The 22,992-nt window shown below is 47.4% G+C and overlaps 1 protein-coding gene across 7 annotated transcripts in view; it reads left to right on the forward strand.

The window, feature by feature from the left end:
* The window catches only part of RASA3 (RAS p21 protein activator 3), an 821,322-nt gene that overhangs the window by 792,423 nt on the left and 5,907 nt on the right, over positions 1-22,992 (forward strand). For all 7 annotated transcript variants that reach the window (XM_069204628.1, XM_069204627.1, XM_069204630.1 and 4 more), the window contains one exon: positions 3,731-3,914. In XM_069204628.1, the coding sequence (XP_069060729.1) occupies positions 3,731-3,914 (184 nt within the window). The remainder of the gene's footprint in view (positions 1-3,730; positions 3,915-22,992) is intronic.

The following is a 22,992-nucleotide window of genomic DNA, read 5'->3' on the forward strand; positions in this document are numbered from 1 at the left end:
GGTAGCCTCCCCCAGCCTCTGGAAATGCTTTGAAGGGCACAGATGGTGCCCTCCTTGCATAAGCCAGTCTACACCGGTTCAGGGACCCCTTGTCCCCTGCTGTGGCGCGAAACTAGACAAAGGAAAGGGGAGTGACCATTCCCCTGTCCATCACCAACCATAGGGGTGTTGCCCAGAGCTCCTCCAGTGTGTCCCAGACTTCAGCCATCTTGTTTTGCAAGATGTGGGGGCACTCTGGAGGGCTCTGAGTGGCCAGTGCCAGCAGGTGACATCAGAGACCCCTCCTGATAGGTCCTTCCTTACCTGATAAGGTAGCCAATCCCCCTCTCAGGGCTATTTAGGGTCTCTCCTGGGTGTTCTCTTCAGATTCTACTTGTACGTTTCCAGCAGGAATCTTCTGCAACTACTACTTCATCCTCTGACCTCAGATCAACCGCAGCCTGCTCCAGGAACTGCTGTAACAGCAACAAAGTATCCACAAGGGATACTTTTCTTCTGCAACTTCAGCTCCAGCCAGCAGCTGCAACAGTTTCCATGGTGTGCAAACCCTGAGGACTTCCATTCTTCACCCTGCACCAGAAGGACCGAAGAAATCTCCTGTGGGGTGACGGAGTCACTCCCCTGATCACGCAGGCACCTTCTAAGACGACGACCGGTACCCTTGGATTCCTCTCAGTGACGCGCGTGCTCCTACGAACACAGAGGGTGGACCCCATCAACACAGACTGTCCTGATGTCCTGCTGACGCAATTTGGAGGAGGTAAGACCTTGCCTTCCTTGAGAGCAACAGTACCCCTGTACACTGCGTCTTCTTCACCTCCAGAGGCCTCTGTGCACTATTTGCAAAATTCCTTCGTGCATAGCCTGGCCCAGGCCCTAAGCACTATATCCTATGACGCTCAGCTCACTGAGTTGACCTCCAGCAGCGTGGGACCCTTCTTTGCATTGCTGCACCAACCACGTTTTGCACCTACTTTGTCCCCGTGTCCTGGGACTCCCGTGGGTGCTGCCTGGCATCCTGAGGGCTCTCTAAAGTGCTGAGAGCCCTCTCTTACTCCTCACACAGAGTTGAGGCCCCCAGGTCCCTCCTGGGTCCAGCCAGTGCCATTTTGACGCAAAATGCAACTTTGTCGTAACCAAGGCTTGTTGGCGACTTCCAACACGAAATCAGGTCTGCATCAATCTTCACGTCGTGGGACATCTTTTGCATCATGCAGGAACCCACTGTCATCTTCCTAGGGTGCATTTCTGCAGTCTTTGTCCAACCGGGGACTCTTCTTTTGCACCCTCTTCTGTGTTGGCAGGGGCTCCTGTCCTTCCTGGAACTTCTCTCGACTTATGGACTTGGTCCCCTTCTTTTGCTGGTGTTCAGGTCCAGGAACCCAGCAGTTGTTGTTTGCAGACTTGGTTGGTTACTGCTATATTCCAATCACGAGGTTTAGTGTGTCCTAAGGAAACTTGCAGTACTGTACTCCTGCTTTACTGGGGTGGGGTAATTTACTAACCTTTACTGTATTCTTGCTCTCCCAGAGATTCTGCACCCACTACTCTTGTCTAGGGGGGGATTCGTGATTCACATTCCACTTTCTTAGTATATGGTTTGTGTTGCCCCAGACCTATTTTCTTCCATTGCATTCTATAACATTTCCAATTGTTTGCACTATCCCACATCTAATTACTTACTTTTTTTTGGTGTCTAGTGTATATATTATGTGTAATACTTACCTCCAGAAGGAGTATTCTCTCTAAGATATTTTTGGTACTTTGTCACCCAAATAAATACCTTTATTTTTGGTAACACTGAGTATTGTCTTTTCTTGTGTATAAGTACTGTGTAACTATAAGTGGTATTGCATGAGCTTTGTATGTCTCCTCGTTCAGCCTAAGCTGCTCTGCTATAGCTACCGCTATCAGCCTGAGCTGCTAGAACACTACTACATTTCACTAATAAGGGATAACTGGACCTGGTTTAAGGTGTAAGTACCCAATGTATCCACTACAAACCAGGCCAGCCTTCTACACAGACCAACCCACCCTCCCCGCTTTGCGAACAGATTTCTAGAGACAGGGCTTTCTCCTTTCAGGGTCCTAGTTTCCACACCAGTGGTCACTGTTCTTTGTGGCTCTGTGCTCCTATCATGGGAAATTGTGAAAAGAAATGGACGTCAGCATGCTGGGGTGGTGCCTATATAGGCACTGCGTTTGCAACTTCTAACGCGGATGACTCTGACAATGCCACCTGGACCCAAATGACACCACCTACCAGCCTGGAGGGTACTGGTCAATAAACATTTCAGAATTCAGCCTGACACCTAGGGATAATTCTAAGGTAAGGAATCTGCAGCTTGAAAGAGACAGTAACTCCCTATTTAATTTTTTTCTTCATTTCCATCTTTTCTGATAATTGACTCATTAAGTGTGCATACTATTGGCTCTTTTTGTACTGGATGTTGTGCACAGTTCAGTACTCATCTTTACCAAGGCACTTCATTTCTTAAAAGCAGCCAAACTATTCCATCTCCCATCTAGTCCACTCCTCATCCCATTATCCTTTGTCTTTGGGCCCAAAACTTCAGAATTCATTTTGACATTAAAATTAGCTTCATGGCCACCATTTAAGCATTCTACCACCTGCTCAGCCTGTTACGGCCATCTTTAATGCACTATTCCTCACCCAGCAAAAAAAAATTACTGGACTCCTACGCCCATTTCCTTTGATCAACCTGAAGAACTATTGCGGTTTCACCTACGCCATGCTCAACCATCTCAAATGTATCACCACTGCATTATTACCCTAGACATATCAAGCAAGGTGGCTCACAATCTGTGTATCAAGAGTTGCTGCTGATCCATTACTGGCCTAGCGCCTTCTATATCTTCTTATACTCAGAGTACCCTTTCATCACAAACCTAATGCCGGATCCATCCCCTCTTAGACCTAAATGTACCTGTCACATCAGGATTCAGGTGATTTCCCTTACTAGAATCTCAATTCAGTAACACCGTCCTCCTTGAATTTAAAACTGCAACATCGTTGATCACATACATGACTTTCAAACACTGCGCTTCATGGTCAAATTTACACGGAAATGACAATGCGGTCACTTCTTTGCTTTTCATGAATAATGGTCATCGTGTATTCTGTGAGTGTTTTGATGTCTCTGACCAGCCTCCCTCCCAATATTTTTGTTTGTTGCTATAAGTCACTGAGGCTTGGATAAGAATTTCCTCGCAATCACTGGTGCAAATTGTACACCGACTATTTGCAGTCTGTACATGATGTGTTAATTAGAAGGATCTCAATTTACACCCACTGCTGTGTTTGGGCCTTGAAACTAAGGGATACTGCACTATTTGTATGTTTCTTTCAGTCCACAAGTGGACAAAATAGTTTTTATGCATAATTTGCCCACCCAATTTGGGTGAAGCTGTTCTTGCTGCAGATCGAGTGAGTAGAAAGTCTTGGCCGGGTCATTTTGGGCCCTGTTTGCAATCCTGTTTCAGGTGCAAGCAGGGATTTATAATCAGGGCCTATGTTTGTTTTTTCTTATGTTACTTGCAAGTACCATTTGCCTTCAGTTACGATACACCTGAACTTCTTCAATATTTAGATTTACCAATTAAAACTGCACTATTTAGCTTGGAGGCAGGTACAGATGTTGGAAATTCTTGCGGTGAGGGTGTTGAAATGCCTAAAATCACACGCTATGGTTTGTTTTTGTGTCCTTAGAGGCTTGCGGTAGCAAATCGGTTTATGACGGGCCTGAGGAGGAAGAGTACTCCACATTCCTGATAGACGACCCGCAGGAGACCTACAAAACACTACGGCAAATCATATTTGCTGTTCGGACTTTGGAGAAGGAACATGCCCAGTACAAGAGGGATAAGTTCAAGAAGACAAAATATGGGAGCCAGTGAGTATTTGTTATATCGTCTGGGCCGGCCACATTGCAGTTTTATTGAAATGATTTTTAAAAAAAATTAATATACTTTAATCAGGGTTTTATTTCTAGGAAAATAGTTCTGAAATCACGGGCTCAAACATGTATGCCACATACCTAAAAGATGTCTCAAGACGTATACACTACCATAAAATGAAAACATCATTAGGTCTGTAACACAGCTGCTTTACAAGCCTTTCCATTGGCTGACTTGCAGTGCACAATTTGAGATGGTGGTTGCTGGGGAGGGGCACCAGCACTTATTTTTGGGGGCCGGCACTTATTCTTCTTTGTCAGGCATTTACTGCAAGCAAAAGACACGTATGTGAAAGACAGATAAAGAGAAATATAGAAAAGCGTCACAAAGAGCGAAGGGAGAAAGCTGACAGGGTGAGATGAAGGAGAAGGGAGTGGCTGTAAATGGATTAAAGAGGCCGAGATGGCTTAAGGATTATGCTGCCTCGGTATTCTGTGCTAGCATATTTAATTGCAGCAGCCGCGTGTTTCAGAGGAGAGTTTGGGCACTGTCACTTTTATATATACAAATTAAGCACTGCAAATTTGTATACTTCTGCTGCTCACTTTTAAGGAGCTACTTTTTACTTTTCAATAAGCACACCATCAGAGTGCATGAGTTTTCTATCTCTCTCTCTCTTTCATGTACTTCTCCCAGATGTAGTGAGCCACCTGGCCGCTACAATACTTTGTATCCCACACTTATCCCGAGGTCCAGCTGTAGACCGAGGGAATAATTAAATGTGCCTGCACCGTTCGGGTCAGTGCACAGAACCTTGATAACTAAGGCCCTCATTATGATATTGGCGGTAAAAACTGCCTACCGCTGCAGCGACGGCCGTCAAAAGACCGTCACTGCGGCTGCCAGCCATCCGCTGTATCATGACCACAGCTGGATTTCTGCCAGAAGGATGTTGGAAATCGGTCTGTGGCCATGCCGGCGGGTGGCGGTTGGGTGGCGCTGCTGCCACCAGCAGCGCCACGCCAGTAGACCACCACCAGCTGTATTATGAGAAATAATACAGCCTGGCGGTGTTCTGCTGGCGGATGCTGCTGCTAGTAGCAGTGCCCCGCCCCATCTCCTGCTGTAAGACCCCCTAAACACAGGTAAGTGGGTGCGCTGAGAGGGGAGTGGGGTGTTGTGTGTGTGGGGGTGTGTGTGAATGTGTGTGCTGGGGTGCGTGTGAATGTGTGTGCGTATGTGTATGCGGGTGTGTGTTCCGTGTCACGTGTGTGCATGTATGGATGTGTGAGTGCATGTAAGTTGTGTTCTGTGAATACTTGTCTGCGTGTATGTATGAAAGCCTGTGCGGATGTGTGTGTGAAGGGATGTATGCATACGTGGATGAATGTGGGAATGGGTGTGTGTATGCGTGTGTGTGACTGAATGGAGGGGCGTGAATGAAGGGGGGGTTGGAGAGGAAGGGAAGGTGAGGGGGAATCTGAGGAGGAGGTGGTGGTGGGGAAGACCTCTATCAGTGACAGGGAAGGAATTCCCTGTCACTGATAGTGCCTGCCGCCTTGGTTTTCGTGGCGGTAAGGAAGCCACGAAAACCATGGCGTTAGGTGGGATCATTATCCTGCAGGCGGGACAGTGACGGCCACCGGGCTGGAGATTGGCGGGTAGTGAGATTGGCGGGTGATGTGGTACATTGGTGGGTTGGCTTCAGCCAACCCCCCAATGTCATAATATGGTGGATAGTACCGCCAGCCTGTTGGCAGTACTTTCCATTGTATTACCACCGACCGCCGGGGTCATATTGAACCCCAAAGTCTCCAGCGTACTTTAATGAAGGGCTGTGGTGAGGTCTGTGACGCTTAGGCTGTGCTGCGATCTCACATTGGTACCGAAGCTGGCGTCATCCCGCTGCATGCAGTGATTTTCTCCCTGGAGCAGTGAGCCCATGCAGCAGAGGACTCCGAAACCATGACTGGTGGCAGGAGGCTACACGCTGGGTGGTAAAGGACAGGTGGAGGTGTAGGAGAAAACTGAGGAGTGGCGGCCCCTGGATGAGTCCAAGAGGGCAGTGAGGAGTGCACCCGGTCTCCACAGCTCGCTGACATGTAGGAGACTGTGGTGTGACTGCATCTGACATCGTGGCACACAGAAGACAGCACACATGATGGGGCCGGCAAGAGATGTGCACATCTACACTGTAGGCTGATTTTCTGGCCCAGGGACTACAGTGAATGTGCCTGAAAAGAAGCGTGTTCTGGTCACCACGTGGTGTGGGGAAGATCAGTAATAAAGACTATGCCCTGGAGGGCGCCGAGAAGAGCGATTGGTGATGCTTCAGGCCTGCATCTGCAGCAGAAAAGAAAAGAAAAGAAAAGAGTCCTGACTAAGTGTATGGCTGAAAAAGAGGGGTGAAGCATGGACAGGAACGTTCAAGGCCTGGTGGGTGGTGCACGTAGAGCAGCAGGAGAAGGAGAGTAACCAGTCCCTTCCATGTAGCTGTGAAGGCACTGCCTATCTGCAAGTAGCTCAAAGGGACTCAAACGCTGTGATCAACCGAGAGTTACAGGTGCAGTGGGACAAAAGAGAATTAAGGAGAGGCTTGCGCTACTATGTCAGCTTTGAACCAAGCTGTGGGTCTTCCTGCCCCACATGGCGTGAACACTACAGTCAATAGGCTACCGCTGTTTAGCCAGATGGATGACCCTGCGACAGCCGCACCGAGATGGTGCAAGTGGATCGGGAGGCTACAACACTATTTCCGTGCCACACAAGAAACGGGGCTGTCATAAAGTTGATGATGCTGCACATTAGAGGCGATTAATTGACTGACGATGACTTTAATGCTGCAGTGGCTTCACTGAACAGATACTATGACCCCCAGTTGAATCCAGATTATGAGATGTTCAAACTGCGCCAAGCACAGCAAGCGAAAGGCAAATCCGTAGGCACATTCTTCACAAAGCTAACAAGACTGGCAAGCACATGCAGCGGAATTGACAAACAGGATGAGATCAGAGCACAACTAATCCAAGGGTTCCGGTCGTCTAGTCTCCAAATGCTGATATTAGGGCAGCCTGGAATATCCCTAGACAATATCTTAGGTCTCACGCGATCCTATGAACTGGCAGACAGTAGGGTGAGGTGATGGAATCTGCACTCTCCTGAAGCTCTAATGCCCAGACCAGTCCTCCAGCGGTGAAGGTGAACGAGGAATGGGTTGAGGCTCTCCATGGATGTGTTGCTAGAGCTAGTGGGACCGCCCCCAGTAGGTCCAGTAAGAAGGAGTGCGGAAACAGCAGAGCGGAGCATAATCCAGCAAGACTATGTCCTGCTCAGGGCAAACCATGTCTGAAGTGCAGAAGGATAAACCATTTAGCGAAAGTGTGCTGCAGTTACAATGCCGCAGCAACATCAGCCATGAAGGGGCAGCGAGTCACAAATATTAAGCAGTTGTCAGTGGATGATGAGAAGGATGACCAAGCCTGACAAACAAGCTGGAGGAGGAAAAAGAGGCTAAGGAGGAAATATTCATGATATCATTCACAGTGAGAAAGTACCTGCAGATAAGGCCCCACCAGATGCCAAATAGATATCAGTGTTGTGGTGATCACAGCGCTCATAGGCACTGGGGCCCCAGTGAATGTCATCCATTACTAGCAATTCTCCAGACTTGAACCTCGACTGGAACTGCATCCCACAAGAGCAGAAATGTATACTCTTGGAGGAACAGAACCAAGCCAGTGGATGGGTGTCATCGAAGTAGAGGTAAACCATGGGGACACGAAGACCACAACGAAGATTCATGTGACCAAGGGCAATACAGGGGCATTGTTAGGCTATCACACAGCGAAAGACCTGGGGTTGTTGTTCTTTGCCAAACAGGTACACCAGTCCCATGCTGAGGAGATATTGTGCAAGTTCCCTGAATTATTTCAAGGACTGTGGTGTCTGAAAGGAATGCAGGTCAAACTCCACATTGACAAATCTGTGAAACCTGTGGCATTATGTCATCGGAGAGTGCCGTTCCATCTTCGCCCCTTGGTGGAAAAAGAGCTGCAACAACTGGAACAAGCCAGAGTCATTGAAAAGGTCACTGGCCTTACACCTTGTGTGTCCCCTCAGGTCATAGCCCCGAAATCCAAACAGCCGGGAGCCATCAGTTTATGTGTGGACATGAGATTACCCAATCAAGCCATCCACAGGAAGTGGCACATCATTCCTACCATTGACGAGATAGCAGATATAAATGGAGCCAAATGGTTCTCAAAGATTGATCTGATCTCTGGTTATCACCAGTTTGTGTTGGAGGAAAACAGGTGCTATATAATAACGTTCTTCACACACATGGGACTCCGGAGGGTCAAGCATCTTAGCTTTGGCAGACAAAATCTTTCAGATGGCCATTCTTGAAGCTTGGGCTGGACTTGTAGAGGTCATCAATGGGAGCGACATATCCTCATCTACTCTGATACCTTGGAAGAGTACCACATATGCTTGAGAGACACATTATAATGGCTAGTAGACAGAGGATTGACACTCCAGCGAAGTGGAATTCTTCGGAAACAGATTCTCAAAAAATGGACTTCAGGTAGACCCCCAGAAGGTGGAACCCCTACATTCAGTCAGAGGTTTGTAGCTTCCAGGGCATGGCCAACTACTGCGGCCAGTTCATACCAAATCTTGCTACCGTCTACAACCCCCTCTGCAACTTAACCAGGTAAGATACACCATGGAAGTGAACAATGGAGGCTGCACGGGCATTTCACAAAGTGAATATGGCTTTGCTGCACAACACCATCATGGCATATTTCAATCAAAAGTGCCAGACAGAGCTGATCGTAGAAGCCAGCCTGGTTGGGGGCAACGCTATTGTATATGACAAGTCAGGGAGAATGGGTTCCCATTACATATGCAAGCAAGACACTTGCAGCAGTTGAAACCTGCAATGCTCAAATTGAAAGGGAAGTGCTTACAATAAAATGGGCTTGCAAACATTTCCACCTTTACCTATTTAACAGAAGTTTCAAGTAATCACGGACCACTAGTGCCGCTGTTCTCGGGCACAGCCCCCATGGAATGAGAGGTGGACCGTCCAACTGCAACAAGCCTTCGGATTACCTCTGGCATCACCTGATGGCAGTTGATCCGAGAGACGGCAGAGAAGACAAGGCAGGGGCAGAAGAGTTTGTGAAGATTGTGACCAAATGGCATGCCCAAGGCTGCTGTCAGTGGGATAAATTGTAGAAGCCACCAACGATGATTCATGTTTGACCAGAGTCAAAAACTCATTGAGGGAGCAACAGTGGAAGAACTTCCTGGATGGTTTTAGAGATTTGACCAAAGTAGATCCCGAGACTCGGGCATAGCTGTCGCAGTGCAGGCATGAACTCAGCGAAAGTGAAGGGGGGCTGGTCCTGAGAGATCACCAAATACGAGTACCCTGCCGTTAATGGAGCTGTGTGGTAGAACTAGCTCACCAGAGGCACCAGGGTGTTCTCAAGACAAAAGTACGACTCTATAGCAAAGTTTAGCTCCCAGGGATGGACCGCATGGTCGAGGAACTGGTGAAGAACTGTTGATCCTGTGTGCTTGCGTGTGTGGAACATCCCATGGTGCCAGTAATCATGGTGGGGTTGATAAAGCCTGGGTCCTCATTAAGTAGGGATTTCTGTAGCTTTCCGACAACAGGTTCACACCCGTGGTGATGGACAGCCACTCCAAATTCCCAGCACTGAAGCTTGTCAAGTCTACAGTGTTTGAGTGTGTGAGGCCAGTGCTTGAGAAAATCTTTTCATTACTGGGTTTGCCAGAAGTCAAAACAGACAATGGCCCACCTTTTCAGGTCACAAGTTCCAAGAATATCTCCATCGGCTGAATGTGCGACCCTGCAAGATCACACAGCAGTGGCCACAAGTCAACAGAGAGGTGGAAAGATTCATGAGAACTCTCAACCGGGCACTCCGAATCAGAGTAGAGAGTGGTGAAGATTTTGAGTGCTATCTGCACCAGTTTCTGAGGGCCAGACTCCTCACTGCACGACAGGGTGTGCACCAAGTGACCTGGTAATGAAAAGAGTGGTGCGAGATGTGATACTACAGGTCCCCAGTGGACACCAGCTGTAATAGATGCATGTGCAACTAAGGAAAAGCAGACAGCGAACAGTGACAGTGACAGTAGAGAGAGAAGTGCAGTTGAACCAACGCCCCATGTGGGTGATCAGGTAGTCATCAAGGACCACTACCAAGGTTGGAAATTTCGCAAACCATAAGAGGAGACGTGGAAGGTTGTAAGAATCAGAGACACCAGGATCACTGTCCAGAAAGGGAGCATGGAGGTATCAAGGAATGTGTCCTGTTTCAAAAAGATATGTGAAGGGCTCACCCAAGAATGGGGCACAGGAACAGCCGGTAATCTTAATGAGGCCCAGGCAGCAGAATCACCCACCCTGTCTCAGAGAAGAGAAGGTGATCCTATCAAAGAAAGCAGCCAGCCAGTGACCACCTCCACAGCCGCAGGGCAGCCGATGCGTGAGAGACTGACTGCATTGTCAACGGAGGGTAGGGAGCAGGGAGGGGCTAACCCTATGAGCTACTTAGCAACCCCCGTCCCACGCAAAAGTTGAAGGACTATGTGTGTTATCCTTGACAAGTTCCAAAGAAGATGGCCACCATTCCGCCACAGATTTGGTGCCAGTTTGTAGGTTTACCGTCTGTGTTTTTTGTTTTGTTTTTGTTCTTTCTTTTCTTGTGTTATTATTTTCATTTTGTTTAAGGTGGAAAGAGATGTAGTGAGCCACCCGGTCACTATAATACTTTCTATCCAGAGGCCCAGGCGTGGATCGAGGGACTAAACAAAGGTGCCTGCACCACTCGGGGGCAGTGCGCAGAACCCTGATAACCAAGTTCCTTGTGTACTTTAATGGAGGGCTGTGGTGAGGCCTGTGAGGCTTAGGCTGTGCAGCGACCTGCGATCTCACACCACCCACCAAATACTTTCCCCCTGTGCACCCACAATCTATATTACTCTCTCACTCAGTGCAGATTACCCCATTGTTCCCCCACCTTGGCTTTATTTTGTTGCGGGGTGAACAAAAATGCTCCCAAGATGCAAACTCTTCTTAGCAATCCAAAGACAGTATTTACTAACTGTCGTGATAGGGAGAAAAAGACTTCGGACTGACCCTCAGCCCTGCACACCTGCCTCTATGGTCTTTCTCAAATGCCTATTCACAGACAGGCCTTTTAATACAATTTGATACAATGCTTAATTATACCTAGTAAATAATAGTTAACTTGCAAGTTGTAGATTTAAAATGGAGAAAAAAAACTTGAAAGCATGTGACCCTATAAACCGAATTCCTGTGACAAGGTATTCTTTGACCCATGAATGTGTGCGTGCTTCATGGTAAATGTAATTTATGTGAAGTGTGTGCTGGTGGCATTGTGCGTCTCAGACCTCCGACTGCTCAGAATTTGGTTTCTCACCTGCACTCATTGTTTAATCGTGCACGTGTGCTCTGGACTAATTCAGTTATGTACCCATTGTCTTATCAGGCTGCAGTCTGTTTGTGGGCACGGATAGTGTGCTGAAGGACTCATGTGTAGGTGTCACGCATTCTTGTGGGTCTGTTAGACCTGAGTTGGCCTTTAAGTGAAACCCTTTTCATGTTTCCTAATCTATTATATCCCTAAATGAACCTTTCACCTTGCTCTTATAGGTGTGGGGGTTAGGCCTAAACTGGTTTCTAACTACGATCGGCTGTGTGGTTTCTGCTTAGGGTTGATTCAGCACAATATTTTCATGTTTCATATCTACTACAGTGCGTTTTTTTTTGTTTTTTTTTTTACATTTCCTACACCAATTTTTATTTTATCCACCCCACCATCCCATTGCTTCCCCATCTGCTCCTCTGTTGTTTCTCCACCCCTTGTGTTTGTGTTTTTTTGGGGGTGGGGGGAACAGCAGCTGGGCACTCTGCAGCAAGAAGAGTGCTTTCGCTCACTTGAAACATAATTGTTTTTATTTACCAATCTAAAAGGAGTAAGCCATCTTAGATCGGTCCATAAACAAAAAATAAAATGGCATCCATGCCATTATAAATGTGCATGCATGCGTAGTAACGCATATGCCCTACTACTTAATAACGCATGTGTACCTACAGAATGGTGCAACTGGCTAAAGCAGCCACATCATTACACATTTTTTTTATCCAAATGATCCACACCTTCAAAAAAGAAAAATAACTGGCATAGAGTTGGCATGTGTACAGTGAATTGGTACTAACTGGTATCTTCACTTCACTTCATTTTTTTTTTTGTTTTTTTGCTGAAGCTTTACCAACTGTACTGGCCGGTACTGGGGCCTTCTTCGGTATAAGGTATACGTAAAGTTGATTGCAGTATCTGCAGAGTGTGGCTGCGTAGGTTAGTAATTGAGATCTCGTGAGGAGAGGACATCTCACCTTTACTTGCGAGCCTGCACTGGTTCCCAGTTACAGAACGTGTGACACATCAAATCAACCTATGGCTGCATAACTTACTGACTGGCATGTGCCTATCACTTTTGGTTAACCAATTTAAATGGTATGGTTTCTTTTGCCTTTTGCGCTGTAAGAATGGAAAGCTGCTGAAGGTCCGAAGGCACGAACTGGAGGACATGCCTTCTTATTTCAGGCAGCCACTCGGTGACATTCACTTCAAGACTTCCTCTGGTAACATACTGACCATTTGTCATCTTGCTGTTAACCGAAAACACACTACTTATGCAATAGCTTCTGCCTGGTACTGTGAGTAAAATGTCCTTTCTCGTGATGTTCTTCAGCTTGCACTTTAAAGCTTTGTTGGTGTGAATGCACTCTGTAAAACACATATAATTATTGACTGATGCTAAAGAACGTTATTTGTAACCCAAGGCCTAACTAAGCACACCCTCCTTAATTAATTAGCATGCAGGACCCATGTACATCCCCAAAATGAAATGATAATAGCTACTACGATTAGCTACTTAGATGATGTGATTCCGTAACGTTGGAGCTTTAGATGGCTTTGGGTTGCGTCATCCTTCCGCCTGCCTCATCGTCGTGCTCTTGAAGGCTGTCATTCAAAACGTGGATACTGATACCAGAGATAGGATTTCTTGTAGATGTTAAATAATCTCCTGATCCTGCCACAAGAGGGCGAAAAATGCAAGTCTATAAATATGTGAAATATACAAAAGTGCATAAGTAATATTACCGGAAAGTGTTTCCATGTGTTTTTTTAACTGTAGAAGGCAAAATGTGTACCGGAATTTCTGCATTTTCTATCGGATTTATTGGAAATCGTTTACAGCAGGGGTAACACAATTCTGCCATTTTAAAGGTAAAATGTGATGAAATATGGGTATTTTGCTCGTATAAGTCTGTAGAATTGAGGCAGAGTTGAACTAATCGATTTCCTCTGAGCCCTGTCTCAATCTTCAATGGGATTCATAGCAGTTGTGGTGACATTTAGGACTGGAGAAGCACAAACATCGGTACGGACATAGACGTGCATCGTAATTGTACACCTCGGCGTTGCCTACTTATCTGGTGGTGATAAAAGAAAGAAAGATGATAAATGGGGAAAATGCTGTTCTACTGTGTGACGTAGTTGCCCCGTTACTCACTCACCATTTTGTCGTGCGGCCGTGAGCAGCGCACAGACTGCGATGGGGCAAGCAATGGATCTACTCACACGTGATTAAGGGCAAAAACCCCAGCGGTCGCGCGTCCTATTATTTATACCCTCTGGCCGTTGCTTGCCTCGTTGTGCTGGTGTCAGGGGTCTAAGCATATGGTCCTGGGGCACCCATGCTGGGAGAGTAGGGATCAGTCTGGTCAGTGTCCTTTTAACATCAGTGCCCCTGGTGCTCACTTCGTGCTGCGGTATTCTCTGAGGAATCTGTGAGGCGTATTAAGCGTCCACATCTCCATTGGCCTGCTGCCACTGGGGTTTATTCGTCTGTGCCGGATGCCAAGGTCGTTTAGGCCCTCGTCAGTCCAAATTTCCTTTGGGATCGCAAACACTGCAACTGTTTTCTCCATCTGTTGAGCAACTTTGTAGAATGCTGTGGATTCTATTTCCTCCACAAGGGTGAATTTTGAGTGACTATCGTTACTAACGTGGTTCGCACATCTGGAAAACTCCCAAAGTCTAGACTCACTTTTTCACATTGACATCAAAGGGTTCCTTGGTGTCTACTGGAGTGGGTCTTTCTGGACCACCTGTCGTCTGACATACCATGCACATTTTGACCAGGCCGCCTACGAACACTTCTAGGCCAGAGGACCACACTTTCTCTCTGAGGCAGCATTTTATTCTGGCTGCACCTCATGTCCACTATGGGCTACCTCACAAATCAGTTGAGTCACGGCTGAGGTATCACAAGCCAATGTCCTCTCAGCACTAAGCCACCAGATGTGGTGCTTAGCTCGTGCGTGACCCTCAGTAGTTGTGCTGGCCACCTTATGTCAGGGCCGGCTCACTGATTGGTGTCTTCCAGAAACATCCTCCATGTGCATTCTTGTAGGTTTTGACAGCTTTCTGAAGGACAATGTTCTCAGCTATGGTGTGACTTATTTCTTGCAGGCTTATCACTTGTGGGCAGACTAATCAGCTTCTAGTACTCCTCCATCTCAACTTCGTCATCTGTGACGAGAGCTTCAACCGGCACAGAGTGGCCTGATAAGAAATCTGCCGGGTTTCTTGACCCTGGCGTGCACACCACTTCCAACTGGTATTGTTCCAGCTGTATGGCCCAGCACTCAAGGTAGGGGGTGTGGCACGGTACCCTTGAATGCGAACACCAACAGTTTATGGTCTTTGATTGCGCAGAATGGTCACCTGCACAGGTACAGGTGGAAGTGTCCACAATATCATTTTATAATGAGGGCTTCTCTTTCAATTTAAGCATACCTTGCTTTGTTTGGGGTGAACATTCGGCTGGCGAATGTGAGAGGTGTCTATCTCCCTGGCTCTGTTTCCTGGGTCAGTATTGCTCCTAAGCCCACAGAGCTGGTGTGTTTGGTAATTTATTTCAGATTAAAATAGACCATTGTGGTGTTGTGAAGTAGTGTTTCCTTGACTTTTTCAAAAGACCCCTTCTCCTTAAGGCCCAAGATCCACCTTGTGTCTGCTTTAGACTAGGCTCTGATGGGCTCTACGATCGTTGCTATGTTTGGAATGAAATGGCCACAATAGCTTGCCATTCCTAAGCAGCTGTTCTCCTCGGTGGTATTTATTGGGCAGGAACTTGTTGAACTGCCTAAGACTTTCATGGCTCAACTTGAATGCCATACTTCATGGAAACAAACCCAAAGAATTTGATTCTTGTTTTGAAGAATGAACATTTTTCGTAGTGGATGATCAGCCCACAGTCACTGATGTGTTTCAGTATCACTTTGAGCCAGAGATGATGTTCTTTTATCGGTGTGGAATATATGAGGATGTCATCACATATAATCATCACTCTTTATAATATGGATAGAGTTTTCTCAGAGGGCGCTCTTGAATACCTCTCTTGCCTGGTTGCTTCAGTTTTTCAACGATCACAATTAGGGAAACCCACAGAGTGGGTCCTGACACCTTCTCAATGATATTGAGTCTCTCAAGCTTGTTCAGTACTTCTACAATCTGGGGCTGTAGGTGGATGATATTCTGCAATGACGCAGGGCCACTGGCTTAACTGTAGTGTCGATGTGTAGCTGTATGGGGGCCCCGTTGAGGGGCTCAAACCCTTGAAATAGGCAGAGAAAATCATGCAGTATGGGGTCCACTTGATGTACTTGGACATTTCATAAAAGAACACAAGTTCAAGATCTTTCGCTGTGTGACATCCCACAAGGGTGTCTGCCTCTCCCTTGACAATGTGGAACACCACTGTTGTCTCCCTTTTATTGCTTTGCACTCGCACCTTGATGGTGCTGAGCAGTGGGAGTGGGGCATGGTCTCCGTTAGTGTATATTTTTGTGGATGAAGGCGGCAGGGCAGGCTTGGTCACAGGCGGGCATATTGGTAACTGCTCATCGCATTAAGGGACGTTCCTCTGTTGAATAAGGCATTAACTGCCATTCCTGCCACTGTAATTTTGCAGATTGACGGGGGTTGGCAGCTTTTCCTCTTGTGCGCCATGAATGATACCAGGAGGATATCCTCTTCGTCATCGGAGTGTTATCATAATGGCTCATTCCCCCTAAACGTTGCTGTGCTGGGGCAGCTCATCAACCTCGTCCTGTGTGAAGCACCTGACTGCTTTTATGAGTGGTGTTCTTCCCTAGGGCCCACAGCTTGGCAGGCAGCACACATTTTGTCCTGTGCCAGGCAGGTGTTGAGTGGGTGTTCCTCCCTTCCGCAGCGGCTGCTGGGCGCCTGATGACCTGGTTGCACTATCCCACTTTTTGGTCGTGTTTTGATGGCATCTACAGTCTCTGTTTTTTATGGCACGTGGCAGGTGGGTTTAATGGCTGCTGGGAGTGTGGGAGAGCACTGAGTCAATTTTGGCTGCCCGAGCCATTGAGAGGTTCATGGGACCGGATGGGGATGAGAATGTCCTCTGGGACTATACCTGGTATTCATAGAATCAGACTCCTGAGTGTCTTCGATATGTATCCCTGGATGAGCAGTGTACGCGCCTCCTTTGGTTGGTCGTTGTTGGAAATGGCCCTTTTTGCAGGGCTATCCAAAACTTTTTGCCTCTGACCTATTTTTGACTGCGTGCTGCATTTAGTTTTTGCTGGCTTCAGGACTCTGGGCACTTTACCACTGCTGACAAGTGCTAAAGCCCAAGCGCCTTCTGGTTTAATTATATTAGTAATAATTTGTTTATCCATGACTGGCAAATTTGATTTACTAGTAAGTCCCTAGTATGGTGCACCATGGGTACCCAGGGCCTGTACATCAAATGCTACTAGTGGGCCTGCAGCACTGGTTGTGCCACCCACATTTGTAGCCCTGTAAACTTGCGTGAGACCTGCCACTGCAGTGTCTGCAGTTTTAAACTGCCATTTCCCACTTGCCATGCCCAAACCTTCCCTTTTACTTTATGTAAGACACCTCTAATGTAGGCCAAGGCAGCCTGTGAGCAGGGTGCAGTGCATTTGAAAGGTTGGATATGCACTGGTGTGTTTTACATGTCCTGATAGTGAAATAATGCTACATTCAGGTTTCACTATTGCAAGGCCTGTCTCTCTCTTATGGTAACATGGAGATTGCCTTGAAATATCTTTTAAGTGTAACTTTCCATTGGGAGCAGATAGCAATCCTGAGTTTGGGGTCTCTGAGCTCACTATTTAAATATACTTCTTTTGATGGAGTTGGTTTTTAAATTGTAAGATTGAAAATGCCATTTTTAGAAAGTGGGCATTTTCTTGCTTAACCATTCTGTGCCTCTGCCTGTCTTACGAATAAACGTCTGGGTCAGGATGACAGTTGGGCTGTTTGTGAATTCACTCTAGATAGTCACACAAAGGGAGCTGAGGTGTGCCCTGCATATCCTTTGGGTCTTCCTGGGCTAGAGTGTTGGGAGGGGCTGACACTTGCACCTGAATAGGGTGTGACTGTCCTTACAGAAAGCAGTCTCCCACTCCCTGGAGTCAGGGCATGAAAGGCAGGGTCTTGTGCACTAGAAAGACTTTTCTTTGAAGTTTGCCTACTTCAAAGGCAGAAACGGGTATAAGTATTGGACCCCTGACCCCACAAAGTTAGAATCCTTCCGGACTAAGGAAATTCTGTCAAGAAGAAGAGCTAGATGTTGTAGGAGGGACTACCACTCTGTCTGTTACTTTTGCTGTGCTCTCCTGGGAGTGAAAGGACTGGACTTCGCTTTCTACATCTTGCTTGCAAAGACTCTCCAAGGGCTTGGACTGAGCTTGCCTCCTGTTAAGAAGTCCCAGGGACCTCAAAAACGTCATCTGCCAGCACCTGGGTTCTATTGCTGAGGGTCCTGACTTGCCAGGTAGTGCCAAATACAGTTTCTGGGCCCTTGGAAGTGAGCTGTGCTGCAACCAAGAAGAAACCTAGTAAGAGTCCAGAGCGACTTCAGAACTGGTGCTGCTGTCTGACTGCACCACTGGCTGCACTGGAGCCATGGTCCCTGCTGAGTGCAACAACCGTGACAAAAGCTGCGGTCCCAATGCCGCTGCAGCACCTCCAAAGTCCTGCCACAGCGTGAGTCCCGAGAGCCATGTCACCGATGTCCGTGGCACCTGACTCCAACTCTGCCACAGCACCTGTGCTAAGGATGATCAGGGTCCATGAGAGAGATCGGGGCAGTCCTATAGAAGTACTTCTCAGTAGAGGGGAGGGACACTTGTTGGCATTAGATCCAGACGATCAGATGAGGCCCTCTTGTGTGTTAATTTTACTTTCTACTTAAGAACACATGTTTTAGCTTAGCTTAGCTTAGGACTGCTGCCTTTGCCCTTTTACCTACAAATGTGCTCTGACTTCACTTCCTCTGTTGTATTCATTTTTAGTTGCCCTGTTTTCAGTGGGAATGTTGTATTTTCTAATCAGCTGTAACTCTGTGATTCTCCAAAAACATTATTATTATTATTCTTTGCACTACATTTCACCATGTACCCTTGTCCAAGGTTGACGTGTCCAAGTACATGATCATCCAGCTAGCAATTGTTGCCTCAAGAGTTTGTGAGTTTGTAATAAACCCGACACTTAGGCACTTACCCATGCCAGGCCTTTTGTCATGGAATAATGTTTTCTTATAAAAACACTCTGTGAGCTAAGGGACAACAGGGAGGTAATTCCAGCCTGGATACCATCCACACTACATGACATTTCATTGCTGACCTCGGTCCTGTCTCTACACCCAGCACAGGAGACAGCGGGCAGACCCCTTTCCTTCAGGTAATGGGGGTGGCAGCTCCTCTCATGGAATAAGTATAAACAGACTGGGTTAACAATGCTATGCTGTTGCTTAGGAGTTAGGGGCTAGGCAAAAATCATTTATGCATATTATTCCAGTATGTTGGGACTGTTTATATTCTTCTCACTGGTCACCACCATTCTTATATTGTTATGCCTTATTGCCCTAATAATTGCAGCTCATAACTTTTCTCGTAAATGGCAGTCTTTTCAATAAATGCATCTCTTTCTTTACCTGTGTGTATGTGTCTGAGACCTTTTGCTAATGAAAGAAAAGGGCAGGACTTGTCAACCACGACTTTCCCTGAGATGTCACTGAGTGTCATGTTCAGGCTGCTACAAATCACCCAGGGGTGGGTGAGGTGCTGCTAGCCAGCCAAAAGGGTTGGGCTGACAGCTGCCACGACAATGTGAGACTGACTCAGGCACCCACAAAATGGTGGTGCTGCCACCCCCAGTCCAACAGTCTTGTTACTGTAACAGGAGTCTACAACAGTACCCTGCCATGAAGGATACCCTGACCAGGTGGTATGGTCTCATCCCAGAGAGTTACAGGCTGAGGTTTAGGGAGAGTATTAAACTTGGGTCACAAACTTGGGTGGAGTATGTTGGCTCTTTCTGCAGAGCACTGGATGGCTGGGTGAAGGGCAATGAGGTAACAGACTATCAACGGCTGTACAATTTGATTGAATGGGAACACTTGCCTTGTCATTGTTTTCCAGAGCTGCTCCAGCACTTGATTGACAGCAAGCTTCTCACCCCAGGAAGCTTGCCAAGGAAGCAGACCGCTGGCTCAGCACCAGGGTCCAAAAGAAGTTGTATGTGGGAGACTCATCCAAGGTTGGGCAGGGTCCCCAACAGAAGAAGGAGGGTGAGGTGAAGGGAGGCACAGACAGGTCCCAGGATAAGTGGGGAGAAAAAGGTCCCCATCTCCCTTCTGACAGGAAGAAGGGAGGTTGTGGTGGGCGGTGGCCTATGGTGCCCCATTTCAAATCCGTTGCTTTGAGTGTTCCAAGCTAGGACACAAGAAAGGGGACTCTATCTATCCTAAGAAAACCCACTCTGACGGTCCCTCTGCATGAGTGGGCAATGTGGCCTTAGGGGGAGATAATTCCCAGGGGCAGGGAATAGACCATGTCGTTGGGAGGTGAGCTCAGATGGTGAGTTGGTGATCCTAGAGGAGGCATCACTTCCACCAGGTATCAGTGAAGGGGGTCCCATTCACTGCTTTGAGGGACACCAGGGCTAGCCAGTTCATGGTTGTAGAAAGGCTAGTTCCCCCACAGCAGTGCACCAGGCAGGTGTGTGGAGTGACTCCAGCATATGGGTGGAATTTTTTCCACCCTATGGTTCTGGTGTCCCTAGAGTGGAATGGGGAGGTGACCCATAGAAGGGCTATAGTTACTCTGTGGGTGTCCATAGACTGCATTCTGGGGAATAAGTTGCCCCTAGTGTCACAGGAGCTAGGAGGGGTGGCGGCCATAGGCGCTCTAACAGTTCAGTTTTCTTGGGGTACCACTCCAAAGCGGAGGTACAGGACCCCAGCAAGAGGGACATGAGGAGGGAAAGCCTACCCCTGTCCTCTGCTCTGGCTGAGAGTACAGACCCTAAGTTGAGTGACAGTCTCAGGATACCACCTCTGAAATGGCGGGAGGTGAAGTGGAATAAGAGTTTAAGGCACCTAGGGCTACTGCCCCCTACTTTTCAAAACCACATAGGCTAGAGACCCCAGGATGGCCTTGGGCCAGGCTCTTGACACTTACCACTACCAGTGGCCTCCATTGGTTGCTGTCCTTGTGGTCAGAGTTCTCTGTCAGTTGGGGTCCAGAGTCAGACCCAAGGGTTGGAATAGGCCACATCACACTGTTAGCCATGGTGGTAGTGTCTGCCTACTAGGATGCATCTGTGAGCAAGGTAAGGTTAAGTGCTGCACAGATGGAGTCCACAGATGAGGATAAGGTTTCTCCCTGGGTTAGGTCAGTGGGCCAGAGAGTGTAGACCTAGAGATCTACCTGGGTTCATAGAGGTGTAGAACTGGCAAGAGCCCCAGCAGTAGTTGGCCATTGCCCAGGCTCTATTGCCCTAAGGAGGGAAGTCCAGCAAGGTATTAATTGGCCTACACTGGCTTAAGGCTGGGAGGGGTTGTGTTGAAAATGACCCTTTTTGGAGGGTTATCCCCAAACGTTTTACCTCTGACCTTCTATTTTGGACTCTGTGCTGCAATTAGTTTTTGCCCGCTCTATAACTCTGGGCACCTTACCACTGCTTACCACGGTTTAAGTGCAAGGGCTGTCTGTCTAAATTGTATTGGTAATTGACTTATCTATAACTTGTATAATTGATTTACTAGTAAGTCCCTAGTATAGTGCACCATGGGTGTCCAGGGCCTGTAAATTAAATGCTGATAGTGGGCCTGCAGCACTGATTGTGCCGCCCACATGAGTAGCCCTGTAAACATGTCTCAAACCTGCCACTGCTGTGTCTGTGTGTGCAGTTTTAAACTGCCATTTCGACCTGGCAAGTGCACCTACTTTCCAGACCCAAACCTTATCTTCTACTACATATAAGCCACCCCTAAGATAGGCCCAAAGCAGCCCCGTGGGCAGGGTGCAGTGCATTTAAAAGGTAGAACATGTACTGGTGTGTTTTACATGTCCTGATAGTGAAATACTGCTAAATGTGGGTTTTTACTATTGCAAGGCCTATCTGTCCCGCAGGGTAACACAGGGATTGCCTTCAAATATTTTTAAAGTGTAATTTCATATTGGGAGCCAATAGAAATTGGAGTTTGGGGACTCTGAACTCAATTTAAAAATACATCTTTTGGTGATGTTGGTTTTTATCTTGTAAGTTTGAAAATGCCACTTTTTAGAAAATGGCCATTTTCATGCCTAACCATAGTGTGCTTCTGCCTGTCTGTGGAACACACGTCTGGGTCAGGATGACAGTTGGGCAATCTGTGAATTCACTCTAGACTGTTACACAAAGGGAGCTGAAGTGTGCCCTGCATATCCTGATGGTTCTTCCTGAGCTAGAGTGTTGGGAGGAGCTGACATTTGCACCCAAATAGGGCTGTGCCTGTCTTGACAGAAAGCAGACCTTACCCCCCACGCACCCCCAAGAAATGTGTGTCTGGGGACAGGGCAGGAAAGGCAGGGTCTTGTGCACTACAAAGACATTTCTTTGAAATTTGCCTACTTCAAAGGCAGAAATGGGTGACCCCATAAAGTTAGAATCCTTCTGGACTGATGACATTCTGCCAGGAAGAAGAGCTGGATGTTGTAGGAAGGACTGACACTCTGCTTGTAGGTTTGCTGCGCTGGCCTGCTACTTGCTGCTTCTGTCCTAGGAGTGAAAGGACTGGAATTTGTTTTCTACAGTAAGGAACCGACACCGCTCAGGTGATGCTCCACCTGCCCGACTCAGTGCATCGTCTTTGTTTCCTCATCATTTTGGAAGGTACTGAACCTGGGGTCTGTGCAATTCTGTGCCCACACTCATTCGCGAGTAGTGTCGGACTGTTGGGAACGACTCCTTCAAGATGCCCTGATTGCCCCAGTTGGAGCTATTGTGTTTCTAAGTGCTTTACCAAGATTTCATCTTTGAAAATTCGTATCTTTACTTGTGTATGTTGGAGTTTTGGTCTTGTTTTACTCAGATAAATATTGGCTATTTTTCTAAACTGGTGTGGAGTACCTTTGTGGTGTTTTCATTGAGCTACTGTGCATGGTCAAATATTGTGCACATTGCCTTTGAGATAAGCCTGACTTCTCGTACCAAGCCACCAAGGAGGTAAGCAGGGGCTATCTTAGCTGTGTGGCTCCCTTGCCCTGACTATAGTGAGGGTCCCTACTTAGACAGGGTGCAAAGCACTGCCAACTAACATTGTCTCCACCAGTAGCTGGTAGGTGTTCAAGCAGTTTATAACTTTACTTCCTGAGTAGTGGAGCAGCAAGAATATTTTTACTGCCTCGTCTATCTTGTGAGTGGCCCTGAAATTGTTGTTCAAGCAGCCGAACCAGGTTTTCCAGCAAGATGCAGCCGTGACCGGGTTGGTGAGCCCAATGAACAGTAGCAGGGCTGCAGCTGGGCTGTGGTGGGGGTCTCCTGCCATATGGGCCTGTCTGCGGGGTCAATGCTTCACTCTTTGCAGAAGAGGAGCAATCAGTCATGGTGTGGG

This window comes from Pleurodeles waltl, chromosome 8 (genome assembly GCF_031143425.1).
Source record: "Pleurodeles waltl isolate 20211129_DDA chromosome 8, aPleWal1.hap1.20221129, whole genome shotgun sequence".
Classification (NCBI taxonomy): Eukaryota; Metazoa; Chordata; class Amphibia; order Caudata; family Salamandridae; genus Pleurodeles; species Pleurodeles waltl.